Source organism: Epinephelus lanceolatus, chromosome 22, assembly GCF_041903045.1.
Source record: "Epinephelus lanceolatus isolate andai-2023 chromosome 22, ASM4190304v1, whole genome shotgun sequence".
Classification (NCBI taxonomy): Eukaryota; Metazoa; Chordata; class Actinopteri; order Perciformes; family Serranidae; genus Epinephelus; species Epinephelus lanceolatus.
Genome location: NC_135755.1, coordinates 116476 through 133242, shown reverse-complemented (window position 1 = coordinate 133242; position 16767 = coordinate 116476). Strand labels below are relative to the sequence as shown.

General features: G+C 44.3%; 1 protein-coding gene across 4 annotated transcripts in view; it reads left to right on the top strand.

The window, feature by feature from the left end:
- The window catches only part of LOC117245761 (phosphatidylinositol 4,5-bisphosphate 3-kinase catalytic subunit alpha isoform-like), a 116892-nt gene extending 101879 nt beyond the window's left edge, over window positions 1-15013 (top strand). For 3 of the 4 annotated variants that reach the window (XM_078164044.1, XM_078164045.1, XM_078164046.1), the window contains 7 exons: window positions 72-193; window positions 318-396; window positions 483-653; window positions 5694-5811; window positions 5894-6045; window positions 6135-6283; window positions 11269-15013. In XM_078164044.1, coding sequence (XP_078020170.1) covers window positions 72-193; window positions 318-396; window positions 483-653; window positions 5694-5811; window positions 5894-6045; window positions 6135-6283; window positions 11269-11393 — 916 coding nt within the window. In that variant the 3' untranslated portion in view covers window positions 11394-15013. Of the gene's footprint in view, window positions 1-71; window positions 194-317; window positions 397-482; window positions 785-5693; window positions 5812-5893; window positions 6046-6134; window positions 6284-11268 lie in introns of all 4 variants that reach the window. The other variant, XR_013488503.1, reaches the window with a different exon arrangement.
- Window positions 15014-16767: the final 1754 nt, after the last annotated feature.

Sequence of the window (16767 nt, the reverse complement as noted above, 5' to 3'; positions counted from 1 at the left end):
CTGACCAACCGTCTGACCGACCGACTGACTGACCAAACAACTATACTAAATTAGAGTGTGTGTGTGTTCAGGCTGGAGGAGTGTCGCATCATGTCGTCGGCAAAGCGCCCCCTGTGGTTGAACTGGGAGAATCCCGACATCATGTCCGAGCTGCTCTTCATCAACAACGAGATCATCTTTAAGAATGGAGATGGTAGCTAGCTCAGTGCTAACAACTACACTGGTTTCGATGCACATTGCTAACTATGTTAACATGAGCGCTGTGCTTGGGGATTGTGGGTAATATAGTGTGTGACCTGTGTATGTGTGTGTCGCAGACCTGCGTCAGGACATGTTGACACTGCAGATCATCAAAATTATGGAGAACATCTGGCAGAACCAGGGCCTGGACCTGCGGTGAGAACCTGTGACATCATCAGTGACCTCTGTGACATCATCATGCAGCTGTCTAACCTCTGTGTGTGTGTGTGTGTGTGTGTCAGCATGCTGCCTTATGGCTGCCTGTCCATCGGGGACTGTGTGGGTCTGATCGAGGTGGTGAAGAACAGTTTCACCATCATGCAGATTCAGTGTAAAGGAGGCCTGAAGGGGGCGCTGCAGTTCAACTCCAACACCCTGCACCACTGGATCAAAGACAAGAACCGCGGAGAGGGGTCAGTGTCCCACTGTCCAACTGTCTGTCTGTTCAACTGTCTGTCAGTCCAACTGTCTGTCCAAATGTCTGAATACCTGTCAACTTCAACACCCTGCACCACTGGACTAAAGACAAGAACCGCAGAGAGGGGTGAGAGTCAAACAATACAACTGTTCAATTGTCTGTCCAAGTGTCTGTCTGTTTGTCCACTGAAATCAATTCAATTCAATTCAATTTTATATATAAAGCCCAATATCACAAATCACAATTTGCCTCACAGGGCTTTACAGCATACGACATCCCTCTGTCCTTATGACCCTCACAGCTGATCAGGAAAAACTCCCCAAAAAACCCTTTAATGGGGAAAAAAAACGGTAGAAACCTCAGGAAGAGCAACTGAGGAGGGATCCCTCTTCCAGGACGGACAGACGTGCAATAGATGTCGTACAGAACAGATCAGCATAATAAATTAACAGTAATCTGTATGACACAATGAGACAGAAAGAGAGACAGAGAGAGAGACAGAGAGAGAGAGAGAGAGAGACAGAGAGAGATGCGGGACAGACGGTAATGACAGTAGCTTACAACAACATTAATGAAAGTATTAATATTATGATTATAGTTCTGGCTACTGTGGTACAATATGTTGAAAGTATATATTAATATCTGGCAGTATACATGTGTGACAATAATCATATGTGTATAATAACAGTAGAAGTATGACTAATGACTAATGATGGCAGCAGCAGCAGGAGGCATCGTGGCAGGACCACGGCAGCAGCACAACCACACACGTCACACTGTCCAGGCACCGCTGTGATATGAGTTAATCTGAGAGACAGTGGAGCACAAAGGCTCCGGAGAAGAAGCCGAGTTAGTGACATGCAGTAATAGGACACGAGAGAGAGAGAGAGGGAGAGAGAGAGAGAGAGAGAGAGAGAGAGAGAGAGAAGGAGAGAAGGAGAGAAGGTGCCCGGTGTATTATAGGGGGGTCCTCCAGCAGACTAGGCCTAAGTCAGCCTAACTAGGGGCTGGTACAGGGCAAGCCTGACCCAGCCCTAACTATAAGCTTTATCAAAGAGGAAAGTCTTATGTCTAGTCTTAAATGTGGAGACGGTGTCTGCCTCCCGGACCGTAACAGGAAGATGATTCCACAGGAGAGGAGCCTGATAGCTGAAGGCTCTGGCTCCTGATCTACTTTTGGAGACTTTAGGGACCACGAGTAACCCTGCGTTCTCGGAGCGCAGTGTTCTGGTGGAATAATATGGCACTATGAGCTCTCTAAGATATGACGGAGCTTGACCATTTAGAGCTTTATAAGTTAACAGTGGGATTTTAAATTCAATTCTGGATTTTACAGGGAGCCAGTGCAGAGAAGCTAAAACAGGAGAAATATGATCTTGTTTCTTAGTTCCTGTTAGTACACGTGCTGCTGCATTCTGAATTAGCTGGAGAGTTTTTAAGGACTTACTAGAGCTACCTGATAATAGAGAGTTACAGTAATCCAGCCTTGAGGTAACAAAAGCATGGACCAATTTTTCTGCATCTTTTCGGGTCAGGATAGGCCTAATGTTCGCAATATTACGCAGATGAAAAAATGCAGTCCGTGAGGTTTGTTTTAAATGAGAATTAAAAGACAAATCTTGATCAAATGTTTCTCCGAGGTTTCTTACGGTAGTGCTAGAGGCCAGAGCAATGCCATCTAGAGAAACTATGTCATCAGATAAAGAGCCTCTGAGTTGTTTGGGGCCAAGAACAATAACTTCAGTTTTGTCTGAATTTAACATCAGGAAATTGGTGCTCATCCAGGTTTTTATGTCTTTAAGGCAGTTATGGAGTTTAGTTAATTGATTACTTTCTTCTGGCTTCATAGATAAATACAACTGTGTATCATCCACATAACAATGGAAATTTACAGAGTGATTTCTAATGATGTTACCTAAAGGAAGCATATATAGAGTAAATAGGATTGGTCCGAGCACAGAACCTTGCGGAACTCCAAAACAAACTTTGGTACGTAAGGATGATTCATTATGAACGTCAACAAACTGAAAACGATCAGATAAATAAGATTTAAACCAGCTTAGTGCAGAACCTTTTAGGCCAATTAAGTGTTCCAGTGTGGGGCGGCTGTGGCTCAGAGGTAGAGCGGGTCGTCCACCAATCAAAAGATCAGCGGTTCTATCCTGGGCTCCTCCAGGCTGCATGTCGGAGCATCCTTGAGCAAGATACTGAACTCCAAATTGCTCCCGATAGCTGTTCCATCGGTGTGTGAGTGTGTGAAAACTGAGTAGCAGGTGACACCTTGTATGGTAGCCTCGGCCACCAGTGTATGAATGTGTGTGTGTGAATGGGTGAACGTGACTCGTAGTGTAAAAAGCGCTTTGAGTGGTCACTAGATGACTAGAAAGGCGCTATACAAATGCAGGTCCATTTACCATTACCAGTATCTGCAGTAGAATTTGATGGTCAATTGTGTCAAACGCCGCACTAAGATCTAATAAAACAAGTACAGAGACGAGTCCTTTGTCTGAAGCAATCAGAAGGTCATTTGTAATTTTAACTAGTGCTGTCTCAGTGCTATGATGCACTCTAAATCCTGACTGAAATTCCTCAAATAAATTATTATCATGGAGAAAATCACACAGCTGGTCTGCGACTACTTTCTGAAGGATCTTTGACATAAAAGGAAGATTAGATATTGGTCTATAGTTGGCTAACACCTCTGGATCCAGGGTGGGCTTTTTTTAGTAGAGGTTTAATTACAGCTACCTTAAAAGACTGTGGTACATAGCCTGTTAATAAGGATATATTGATCATATCTAATATATGAGTGTTAACTAAAGGAAAGACCTCCTTAAGTAGCCTAGTTGGGATGGGGTCTAAGAGACACGTTGATGATTTAGATGAAGAAATCACTGCGGTCAATTCTTGAAGAGAAATTGGGGAGAAGCAATCTAAATATATATTAGGTCTTACAGCTGTGTTTGAGGTTAGATAGGTACTATCTGAGGACAGGAGGTCATGAATTTTGCCTCTAATAGTTAGAATTTTGTCATTAAAAAAGCTCATAAAATCATTACTGCTAAGGGCTAAAGGAATACAAGGCTCAATAGAGCTTTGACTCTCAGTCAGCCTGGCTACAGTGCTGAAAAGAAACCTGGGGTTGTTCTTATTGTCTTCTATTAATGCTGAGTAATAGTTTGCTCTGGCATTGCGGAGGCCGCTCTTATAAGTTTTGAGACTGTCTGTCCAGATTAAACGAGATTCTTCCAGTTTGGTTAATCGCCAATTCCTTTCAAATTTTCGTGATATTTGTTTTAACTTACGGGTTTGAGAGTTATACCAAGGAGCGAACTTTCTTTGCTTTGTTAACTTCTTTTTAAGAGGAGCTACAGAGTCAAGTGTTGTTCGCAGCGAGCCTACGGCGCTATCGACAAAACGATCAAAGTCAGTACGGGAAACCTCTGTTACTGAGGGACTTGGTATTGAATTTAACGACGGAGTAATCTTTTCCTTAAATTTTGTGACAGCACTATCTGATAAACATCTAGTATAGTAACTGTTGCTGAGTGGCGTGTAATCGAGTAAAAAGAAATCAAAAGTAATCAGATAATGATCCGATAGCGAGGGATTCTGTGGAAAGACTGTTAGGTTATCAATTTCAATTCCATACGTCAGAACTAGATCGAGGGTATGGTGAAAACAGTGAATGGGTTCATGTACACCCTGACTGAAGTCAATGGAGTCTAATAATGAGATAAACGCAGTAGCCAGGGAGTCATTATCAACATCGACATGAATGTTAAAATCGCCTACAATAATAACTTTATCTGATTTAAGAACTAAACTGGATAAAAACTCTGAGAATTCAGATACAAATTCAGAATACGGGCCAGGAGCACGGTACACTATAACAAATAAAAGTGGCTGCGAGGTTTTCCAGGTCGGATGTAAAACACTAAGAACGAGGCTTTCAAATGAATTATATTCTAGTTTAGGTTTAGGGCTGATTAACAGACTAGAGCTAAAAATGGCTGCAACTCCCCCTCCTCGGCCGCTGCCTCGAGGAATGTGGGTATTATTATGACTGGGAGGAGTGGATTCATTTAGACTAACATATTCATCTTGACACAGCCAGGTTTCAGTGAGACTGAGTAAATCAATATGATTATCTGACATATTGCGGTAAACGTGTTGTGTCATTTTATCAGTCTATGAACAGATCTGATTACAATAAGACAAACTGGACGTATGGATTCAGTGATCGAGTTTTTAAAAGTCTTCGTGTGGGGAACATCTAAACATGTATGACGTATGAATTTGGTGCAGGTGTACAAAGTTTGTTGAGGTAGTGCTGTCAGTCAGAGACAGAATCAGGTTTATCACCAGGAGGACTGAACCTACAACAGATTTGTTTTGGTGTGTCAGAACCAGTGTTGATGTTGGCAGCTGTTTCAGATTCTGTCTTCACATGAAAATGCTCGTTAGATTCACAGTTTCAGTCGACGACAGCTGTCTGAACTTTCAGGTGTCCAGGGGACAGGTGGCATCAGACGGGGATCTTTGATTCTACTCTGCACTCTTAGAAACATTTCTCCGTCCGTCCAATCCTCCTCCTGTCTTATTTTAGATGTCCAACAGTCCTCAGCTGACTAACACACACGTCATCAGTTTTTATCATCAAGATCTGTTTTCAGCTCGTCATCGTCTCGTCTTCGTTCTGGAAGTAAACGCTGTTGACGTATTTTTTTTAATCAGAGTTTTCTTCAATGAAATGAACACTGATGGGTGTGATAAACAACAATAAATGATAAACAGTGATAAATAACGATAAATGATAAACAACGATAAAGGTAAAGGTAAAAATCCAGAACGTGAAGACAGAACAGAATAAAGTGACGATAGAAATGTTAGCAAATAAACTCCATACCGTCTGAATGGAAACACCGTGGCTGTGACGGCTCTTTTATTTTCCATCCCTACATGTCTGTCCTCGCCGCCCCCACAGGAAGCAGTTTAACCACTGATCTCACCTGACTTCCTGTGTGTGTCTCAGGTACGACCGGGCCATCGACCTCTTCACCAGGTCGTGTGCAGGTTATTGTGTGGCAACATTCATCCTGGGAATCGGAGATAGACACAACTCCAACATCATGGTGAAGGAGAACGGACAGGTGAGCTGGCGGTCGTCCACACATCCTGGAAGTGTCCAAACTCCAAACCCCCTAACTCTTCCTCCTCCTCTTCCTCCTCCAGCTGTTCCACATCGACTTCGGCCACTTCCTGGACCACAAGAAGAAGAAGTTTGGGTACAAGAGGGAGCGAGTGCCGTTCGTTCTCACTCAGGACTTCCTCATCGTAATCAGTAAAGGAGTCCAGGAGTCCACCAAGACCAAAGAGTTTGAGAGGTCTCACCTGCACCTCACCTGTCTCAGTGCTGGTCCTCCTGTCTCCACCTGTGCCCATCTCACTGTCTGTTTACCCATCTGTGTGTCAGGTTCCAGGAGATGTGTTATAAAGCCTACCTGGCCATCCGGCAGCACGCCAGCCTCTTCATCAACCTCTTCTCCCTCCTGCTGGGCTGCGGCATGCCCGAACTGCAGAGCTTTGATGACATCGCCTACCTGAGGAAGACCCTGGCACTGGGTAAGACACATGGCCGGAGACAGGTGGAGACAGAGACAGGCAGGTGGAGACAGAGGCAGAGATTGACACCCTGACAGTGCGGCGCTCTGGATAACCAAACGGTACATTCAGACACTCAGAATGAGTGTTTCTGAACGCACCACTCACATCATCTTCCTCCATTGTCTAAAACTTGATAACCGTTAATGTTAGCTAGCACTAGCTAATGTCTGTGGAGAACTGTTTTGCCTCAGCTAAGCCCCGCCCACCAAAAAACGTCACATTGTTTACTGACCTGGTGTCAGCCCTGATAAATGAAGAATGAAACTTGATACGGTGTCTGATAGGGACCAAAAACAGTTAATACACCTTTAAAAAAAACATCTTACTTGTTAATGAACTCCACCCCGTCCTGTCGTGACACAGAGTCAGTGGGGGACGGAGCTTCTCCAAACACAGAACTCATCACGTCAGACTTTGTCTTCAGAGTCCTCCAAGTGTGTGAGACACTAAGTTCATGTCTTCATCTGTTTTCATATCAACTATTGATGTCATTTCAGATCTTCCTCCTCACCTGCTTCTTCCTCCTCACCTGCCTCATCCTCCTCACCTGCCTCTTCCTCCTCACCTGTCCTTCCTCCTCACCTGTCTCTTCCTCCTCACCTGCCTCATTCCCTCACCTACCTCATCCTCCTCACCTGTCTCTTCCTCCTCACCTGCCTCTTCCTCCTCACCTGTCCTTCCTCCTCACCTGTCTCTTCCTCCTCACCTGCCTCTTCCTCCTCACCTGCCTCATTCCCTCACCTACCTCATCCTCCTCACCTGTCTCTTCCTCCTCACCTGCCTCATTCCCTCACCTACCTCATCCTCCTCACCTGTCCTTCCTCCTCACCTGCCTCATCCTCCTCACCTGTCTCTTCCTCCTCACCTGCCTCATCCTCCTCACCTATTTCTTCCTCCTCATCTGCTTCATCCTCCTCACCTGCTTCATCCTCCTCACCTGCTTCTTCCTCCTCATCTGCTTCATCCTCCTCACCTGCTTCTTCCTCCTCATCTGCCTCATCCTCCTCACCTGCTTCTTCCTCCTCATCTGCTTCATCCTCCTCACCTGCTTCTTCTTCCTCACCTGCCTCTTCCTCTTCACCTACCTCATACCTCACCTGTCTCTTCCTCCTCACCTGCTCCCTCCTCATCTGCCTCATCCTCCTCACCTGCTTCTTTCTCCTCACCTGCCTCATCCTCCTCACCTGCTCCTTCTTCCTCACCTGCCTCATTCCCTCACCTGCCTCATCCTCCTCACCTGCCTCATCCTCCTCATCTGCTTCTTCTTCCTCACCTGCCTCATTCCCTCACCTGCCTCATCCTCCTCACCTGCCTCTTCCTCCTCACCTGTCCTTCCTCCTCACCTGCCTCATCCTCCTCACCTATTTCTTCCTCCTCATCTGCTTCATCCTCCTCACCTGCTTCATCCTCCTCACCTGCTTCTTCCTCCTCATCTGCCTCATCCTCCTCACCTGCTTCTTCCTCCTCATCTGCTTCATCCTCCTCACCTGCTTCTTCTTCCTCACCTGCCTCTTCCTCTTCACCTACCTCATACCTCACCTACCTCATCCTCCTCACCTGCTCCTTCCTCATCTGCCTCATCCTCCTCACCTGCTTCTTTCTCCTCACCTGCCTCATCCTCCTCACCTGCTCCTTCTTCCTCACCTGCCTCATTCCCTCACCTGCCTCATCCTCCTCACCTGCCTCATCCTCCTCATCTGCTTCTTCTTCCTCACCTGCCTCATTCCCTCACCTGTCCTTCCTCCTCACCTGCCTCATCCTCCTCACCTATTTCTTCCTCCTCATCTGCTTCATCCTCCTCACCTGCTTCTTCCTCCTCATCTGCTTCATCCTCCTCACCTGCTTCTTCCTCCTCATCTGCCTCATCCTCCTCATCTGCTTCATCCTCCTCACCTGCTTCTTCTTCCTCACCTGCCTCTTCCTCTTCACCTACCTCATACCTCACCTGTCTCTTCCTCCTCACCTGCTCCTTCCTCATCTGCCTCATCTTCCTCACCTGCTTCTTTCTCCTCACCTGCCTCATCCTCCTCACCTGCTCCTTCTTCCTCACCTGCCTCATTCCCTCACCTGCCTCATCCTCCTCACCTGCCTCATCCTCCTCATCTGCTTCTTCTTCCTCACCTGCCTCATTCCCTCACCTGCCTCATCCTCCTCACCTGCCTCATCCTCCTCACCTGCCTCGTCCTCCTCACCTACCTCATGCCCTCACCTGCCTCGTCCTCCTCACCTGCCTCATCCTCCTCACCTGCTCCTTCTTCCTCACCTGCCTCATTCCCTCACCTGCCTCATCCTCCCCACCTGCCTCATCCTCCTCATCTGCTTCTTCTTCCTCACCTACCTCATACCCTCACCTGCCTCGTCCTCCTCACCTGCCTCATCCTCCTCACCTGCCTCTTCCTGCACGTTTACATGTGTTTGAGATCATAAACGGTTATGAAAAATTAGAACACGAAAAACTTAAAAACGTTTTTTTTTTCTTTGGGGGGGGGGGTATCTTTAGATTATCTTTACAACCTGGCTCGTTGCTGTAACTAGCTCTAGGAGTCCGGACCAACTCTGCTTGAAGAACGAGGATGCAGAACTGACGTCCGTGCAGAAGCACATTTATTTCTTCTCTACAGCAGGAAAACATAACACAACATAACGCAGGGTCTTCTCACAGAGACTATGCTGTAACTGGAGCCTATCTAAACACTGTAAACAGACTGTAAACAGACTGCAACCACCCCGTAGCATGAACAGTACTGTTTTCACGGGGCATTCCCGTCCGTACACGCTATACGCCGCTTTACTTCCGACAACATCTACTACGTCACACCCACATGGCCACCGTCTTAAAGCGAAGAGCTGGCCGGTAACAACTGTGAATCAGAGTCCTGCACTGGGGGTACCCAACGGGTACCCGCAAAAACAGCTGATTTGCGGGTGGGTTTTTAAAAGAAATTTTTTTTTTCCCAGGTTCGGATCTGGGTGGAAAAAATAACATGCGGGTCGGATTGCGGGTTTTAGATAAACACATCAAAAATTAATATAAAATAATAATTGAGCTAAAAACTTATCTTTTTAGTTAGTTCGGTAAACTACAGATAACTATCTTGGTCATTATTTACTCTCTGAGGATCGCCTCCGCTATTCGCAACGGTCATTGGTTCAGCTGTTTACACGCGTTTCACCATCTAATAACACAATTTGTGATTGGACGAGAGAATCAACACAGCTGCCACCGTCTAACAAACGCCGCTTCCAAAACAGTAAATAATTATTTAGGTATTCAAGAAATAAGTGGATAAAACATACAGCTATCACTTTATAATGTTTCTGAAGTGTTTCCCTGATGGATTACTTCTCTCCTCGATGGATTCTAAAAACACGTGACGGCTCGTAACTGCTGAACGTCGCCCTGGACAGAAAGTAAGTCTGTTATTACACATGTAAAGTTCCTTTACATAGATTAAAAGTTTAAAAGCATTAAACGTAACAAACGAGTGCTTTTACACTCGTATGGGAGAAGAACACAGAGGGTTGATGATGGTCACTATAACAACAATCACAATCAACAATCCTTCATGGTCACACTGTCATTCTCCAAGATCCTCTAAGAAGGGAGAACTCACCTCAAGGAGCTTGTAATGATCAGTCAAAAAGAGATGACTTGTGTGCCGAAAATGCTGTTTGTGTCTCAAAAACTCCTCTGCTCATGCCACTCTACTCCACACTGGCGTTAGGCTCGTTCGAGATGAACTGCGCCTCGCCTGGAAAGTAGACGAGAGCAGGCGGCCGCAGCGGGGGGCGGTGACAAAAAGCTGCAGTGAAGTCGGACAGTTTCCCGACAGTTTCCAGCAGCCTTCAGTCCGTGCAGGAAGTCACAGACACACTTACATCCTGTCTGGAATGATGTCAGTTCATTAAAAAAGTGATCAGACCCATATATCAGTTTGTTTTCACCATCAGTCACATAACATGTTTTCTGTTCACAGAGTAAACCTTCAGATCAGACAAATACAATCTTAATCTCTAGAAGTCAACAAAAATGAGTAGTTTATCTAAAACGTCATCTTGTTGAGTCGACATCTGAACCAATCAGCTGTTAGATCAGGTGAGAGCCAGGCGGTGCAGTCGGTGGAGAGCAACTGCAGCACCTGGCTCTAAAAACTGCGGCCACCTCGCTCTTGCGCTGTCCACTTTTGTAATACGTCAGAGAAAGTCGGGATGAAGTCAGACACAAAACTAACCGGCATGCATTGTGCGCCGATCGCCAGTGATCGAATCTGCGCAGGACTGGCTCATCTCGAACGAACCTGTTGTCTTCTTTTCACACGTCACAGGTGTCTGCAGTCAGCAATCGTTATCTGTTGCTCTGTTTTAACCACACCCCACATTTACCATCACACCCACTCCTCTGCTGTCACAGCCACTCACCAAATCCTCCTCTGCACAGAAAGAAAGTGCAGCCTGCTGTTTTTCAGGCTGTGTGCTACACAATGATCTTTGACCATCAAAATGGAATCAGTTCACTGTTGAGTGCATGTGGACGTTTGTGCCAGATTTGAAGAACTCTGTCATACTGTCTTAAGATATCATTTTCACGAGAATGAGACCAATGTGAACACGATGTCTCAAAAACACGTAATTTTCCTCAAATTTGGCTCAAACGTCCAGTTGAATTACACAGTCGTAAGATAAACTGATAAGATTTTGATGGTCAGAGGTCAAAGGTCACTGTGACCCCATCTATCAGATTCTTGTTATCACATTATCTCACGAACATCTTGAGGGAGTTTTCTCAAATTTGGCACAAACGTCCACACAAAGCTTCACCTCCACATTTGACGACTTCAGCAGAAATCCTCTGACTCTCAAAGATAATGTCTCATCTTCTTCTGTCTCTGTCTGTCTGTCTGTCTGTCTGTCTGTCTGTTTGTCCACCTGTCTCTGTCTCTCAGAGAAAAGCCAGCAGGAGGCGTTGGAGTATTTCACCAAACAGATGAACGACGCTCATCATGGAGGCTGGAGCACCAAGATGGACTGGATCTTCCACACCATCAGACACATGCCCAACGAACACTGATATATATATATATATATATATATATATATATACACACACACATATATATATATATGTATATATACACACACATATATATACATATGTGTATACACTCATTTATACATAACACACATATTTATATAACACACACCATCAGACACATGTCCAGCGAACACTGATATATATACACTTATTTATATATAACGCATATATTTATATAACACACACACACACCATCAGACACATCCAACAGACTCTGATATATGTAGACACCCAAACTGTATATAAACTGTAACACACACACACACACACACACACAGACACTGTGTCTTTACTGCACTACTGTGAGGATGAGGATGATGGGGCAGATGAAGGTGTTTGATTGTTGTAGTTTAAGTATCACAACATCATGTCGGTTGGATGGTTGTCATAGCAACATGAATCTCAGGGTCACAGGTCAGAGAGGTGGCTGAGGATGCCAAAGGCATGCTGGGAAAACATGATGATGATGATGATGACGATGATAATGATGTCGTAAACGTCTTCCAGTCGGTGCTACAGTCAGCCTGTTAGCTCTGTTAGCTGCTTTGAACACAGAAAAAAAAACTTTATTAGCGTAGCTTTGATTTGAATCAAACTTTATTAAGACGCACCTAATTTGAATGAAGCCAGCTTTATTGAAACCAGCAAAGTGAACACTGAGGTCACTGTGAGAGCAATAAAACCTCCAATCACCAATCAATGCTTTGATTATGACAATCAGGAGTTCGGACCAATAGGAAGGCAGAGCTGAGCAGCTGTGGGTGGAGTCATGGTGCTGAGACAAGACCAAACTAACCAATCAGGTTTCTGTTGGAGTGTAAAAGCACGCGTGTGAACACAGCGAGTTTTTATCAGGGTCATGTTCCATCATTAAACGATACGTTAAAACCAACATGATGACGTCACATTAGCCTGTTGTCAAAGTTTCTCTCTGAAATGTTATGAACTTTATTGCTCTTTAAAAATTCAGGCTTTCTTCAAATGTAATGACTTTTCTTATGGAAATATTGAAATTTGATTTTTCAAATTTTATTATTAAAAATATTAAAACTTTATTTTAAGATATTACAACTTTTGTATCCTAAAAATATTTTGACTTTCAGATTTGTTCATGAAATCTTTAGATTTTTTCTTGTGACATTTCTGTCAGTTTTCGTTGTTAAATTCCTGCATGATATTTGAAATTTTACAAGTGTTACCTGTAAATTTTTTTATGTGATGTTGTGAAATTCTCAGGCATTGTTTGCGGTTAGCTTTTAGCAGTTAGCAGCTAATTCAGATTAGAAGAACAGCAGCTGTTAGCAGTTAGCAGCTAAATCAGAGAAGAAGAACAGCAGCTTTTAGCAGTTAGTGACTAACTCAAAGAAAAATAACAAAAGCTGTTAGCAGTTAGCAGCTAACTCAAAAAAGAAGAACAGCCTCTGTTAGCAGTTAGGGGCTAACTCAGTGAAGAACAACAGCTGTTAGCAGTTAGCAGCTAACACAAAGAAGAAGAACAGGAAGAACAGCAGCTGTTAGCAGTTTGCAGTGAACTCACAGTAGAAGAACAGCAGCTGTTAGCAGTTAGCAGCTAACTCAGAGAAGAAGAACAGCAGCTGTTAGTTACACTTTATCATCTCTCCGCTCGGAGTAATAAAACTCATGTTGCTGATATTTCCTCTGCAGACTGCAGCCAGCTGATAATTCTAATAAGAGGCCCCGCCCACAGCTGCTGACAGACGGCATTCCGACGTTAGCTCCAGAGATCTGAATATTTTTTAATATCAAAGTTTTGAGCTCTGAACTGATTTTTACTGAATAACATATCAAGTTTTATCAGGGATCAAACGACAATCTGAACCAATCAGCTGCTCATTAGCCATTAGCTTGATCAGGTGCACTGTGTCTAATGAACCATGCTAGGCTAGATGTTAGCGTGTTAGCCTGTTAGCTGAGCTGTTGCACTCTAACCCATAGTTAGTTATTAGTTAGCTGAGCTGTTGCACTGGAACAATGAATTGTGGGTAGATTAGTTAGCGTGGGTAGCATCAGTGGAAGCCCCGCCTCTCCTGTTTCGGTGGCTGACAGCTACCAGGGGACGGGGCCCCACTCAAACGGGTTAAAGGGCCATGACTCCCGTTTTTAATGTGAAGGTTTGTGTTTGTTTCTGCTCAGGTCAGAGGTCAGGCTAAGCCCTGCCCACACATGACTGTGCCGGTTACCATAGTGACTGAATATGTGGATCTGAGCAGATGTGATGTGTTTTTTTTTCATGTGATTGATTGATTGATTGATTGATTGACTGATGTAGGCTATTGAACAGTGATGACGGCTGATGTTTTTCTTTATGTTGAGTATTGTTCTGTGATAACTATTGATCCTGTCTGATTCTCCATCATCTCCAGGAAAAACTTATATGAAATTAAATATAAAAGACAATGGTTGGAAGACGCTACAAAGCTGATGCCCACATACTGCAGGGTCGGCCAATCAGAGGGCTCATACAGCCTCCATGCCCAGATTTGTATTTAAACTGAACTTTACAACAGGTCACCTGGGGGGGCGGAGCGTGCTGTGTGACATCACACACACTTATCTGTGACTGTCAGTGTCATCATGGATTATCACTGGATTTCAAAATAAAAGCCTGACAGGTGTGCTGTGTTTGGCTTGTGTGCACTTCCTCTGACGTCCACCAGGTGGGGCTGTGACACAGCTTTCAGTCACAGCTTTCCTCTCTCCATATTTCACCTTCCTGTGTGACGAACAGGTGTCAACAGTCTCAGGAGACATTTACAGAAGCTCCGCCCACCGACGCTCAACCCAGATCTGTTGCACGCTGACATCAGAATATCTGCTGATGACGTCAGAGTCCACCATCCACACCGTCTGTCTCTGTCTCCAAGGTCAGTCCAACACTTCACTGTTCTGTGTCGCCGTTCTGTGTAAAAGGTCCGACACAGATTGAGGGACAGAGTTGTCTCACCTTTAATCAAAGGGTAGTAACAGCACCGAGACAAAGGGACAGACAGCAGGACGAACATGGACAGGACAGGTGTGAGGTATTGACAAAGTGTTCTGTGTGCGACCCACTGTGGGTGATGTAAACAGTTGCTGTTAGCAGTTAGCAGCTCACTCAAAGAAGAACAGCAGCTGTTAGCAGTTAGCAGCTAACCCAAAGAGGAACAGCAGCAGTTAGCAGCTAACTCGAAGAAGAACATCAGCTGTTAGCAGTAAGCTAACTCAAAGAAGAAGAACAGCAGCAGTTAGAAGTCAGCAGCTAACTCAAAGAAGAAGAACAGCAGCTGTTAGCAGTCAGCAGCTAACTCAAAGAAGAACAGAAGCTGTTAGCAGTCAGCTGCTAACTCAAAGAAGAAGAACAGCAGCAGTTGGCAGTTAGCAGCTAACTCAAAGAAGAAGAACAGCAGCTGTTAGCAGTTAGCTGCTAACTCAAAGAAGAAGAATATCAGCTGTTAGCAGTAAGCTAACTCAAAGATGAACAGCAGCAGTTGGCAGTCAGCAGCTAACTCAAAGAAGAAGAACAGCAGCTGTTAACAGTTAGCAGCTAACTCAAAGAAGAACAGCAGCTGTTAGCAGTTAGCTGCTAACTCAAAGAAGAAGAATATCAGCTGTTAGCAGTAAGCTAACTCAAAGAAGAACAGCAGCAGTTGGCAGTCAGCAGCTAACTCAAAGAAGAAGAACAGCAGCTGTTAGCAGTTAGCAGCTAACTCAAAGAAGAAGAACAGCAGCTGCTAGCAGTTAGCAGCCACTCAAAGAAGAACAGCAGCTGTTAGCAGTCAGCAGCTAACTCAAAGAAGAACGGCAGCTATTAGCAGTTAGCAGCTAACTCAAAGAAGAACAGCAGCAGTTAGTAGCTAACTCAGAGAAGAACAGCAGCTGTTAGCAGTTAGCAGCTAACTCAAAGAAGAACCGCAGCTGTTAGCAGTAAGCAGCTAACTCAAAGAAGAACAGCAGCTGTTAGCAGTTAGCAGCTAACTCAAAGAAGAACAGCAGCAGTTAGCAGTTAACAGCTAACTCAGTGAAGAACAGCTGCTGTTAGCAATTCATCAAGAAATCAATCAATTTTATTTATAAAGCCCAATATCACAAATCACAATTTGCCTCACAGGGCTTTACAGCATACGACATCCCTCTGTCCTTATGACCCTCACAGCTGATCAGGAAAAACTCCCCAAAAAACCCTTTAACGGGGAAAAAACGGTAGAAACCTCAGGAAGAGCAACTGAGGAGGGATCCCTCTTCCAGGACGGACAGACGTGCAATAGATGTCGTACAGAACAGATCAGCATGATAAATTAACAGTAATCCGTATGACACAATGAGACAGAGAGAGAGAGACAGAGAGACAGAGAGAGAGAGAGAGACAGAGAGAGAGAGAGAGATGCAGGACAGACAGTAATGACAGTAGCTTACAAAAACATTAATGAAAGTAATAATATTATAGTTACAATTACGGCTATATATTACGGTTGTAGGTATATGTTAATATATTATAGTATACATATGGGTTAAGGTGACAATAATCTTTTTTTTTTTTTTTAATTTAACCAGGAGGTCCCATTGAGATTAAAAACCTCTTTTTCAAGGGAGACCTGGCCAAGACAGGCAGCAGCATGAAATAAACACAGTTACAGGCAACATAAAAAGGACAACATCATAAAAGTACATACAGTAAAAAGAGTAAATTAGTAACAATTTTAAAAACTAGTTCATTGCACAGAATTAAGAGCACTGACAGCTTGAAGCCGCCTCTAAGTCCTTAAGTTTAGATTTAAACTCATTTAGAGAAACTAGGCAGTCCAGTTGTAAGATATTTTGCAGATTGTTCCATGCAGTGGGGGCAGAATAAGCAAATGCCTTTTTCCCAAGCTCAGTACGGACGTTTGAGACTGAAAGTAGGTAAAGGTCATGGGAGCATAAGGAGTACTGTCCAGTACTCCTTGGCATGGTAAGGACACATAGGTAAGACGAAAGCAAACCTAAAATTGCCTTGTATTTAAGCAATATCACACTCGAGGTTGTGACGTTGTACTGTATATCATCACGGCTATGATTCGGTCATAGAAGACAATCACAGCCGTGACGATATACAGTCCAACATCACGACCTCGAGTGTGATATTGCTTTTATACAACAGTTCAACAACAGCTTAAACAGCAATGCTGAGTAAGGAAATGTTAACAAAAGGTGATGAAATAAATTATTTAGGCATGTTATGTAGCTCTGCGAAAAACAAAAAAAACAGTTCCCCCAGTCTGTTGCCAGGCAACGCAGCACACACGCCAGGAACTCACAAGCTACTTTGTATTTACATTGATCTGCAGCTGTGTAACTCCGTCCAGTGATTTTA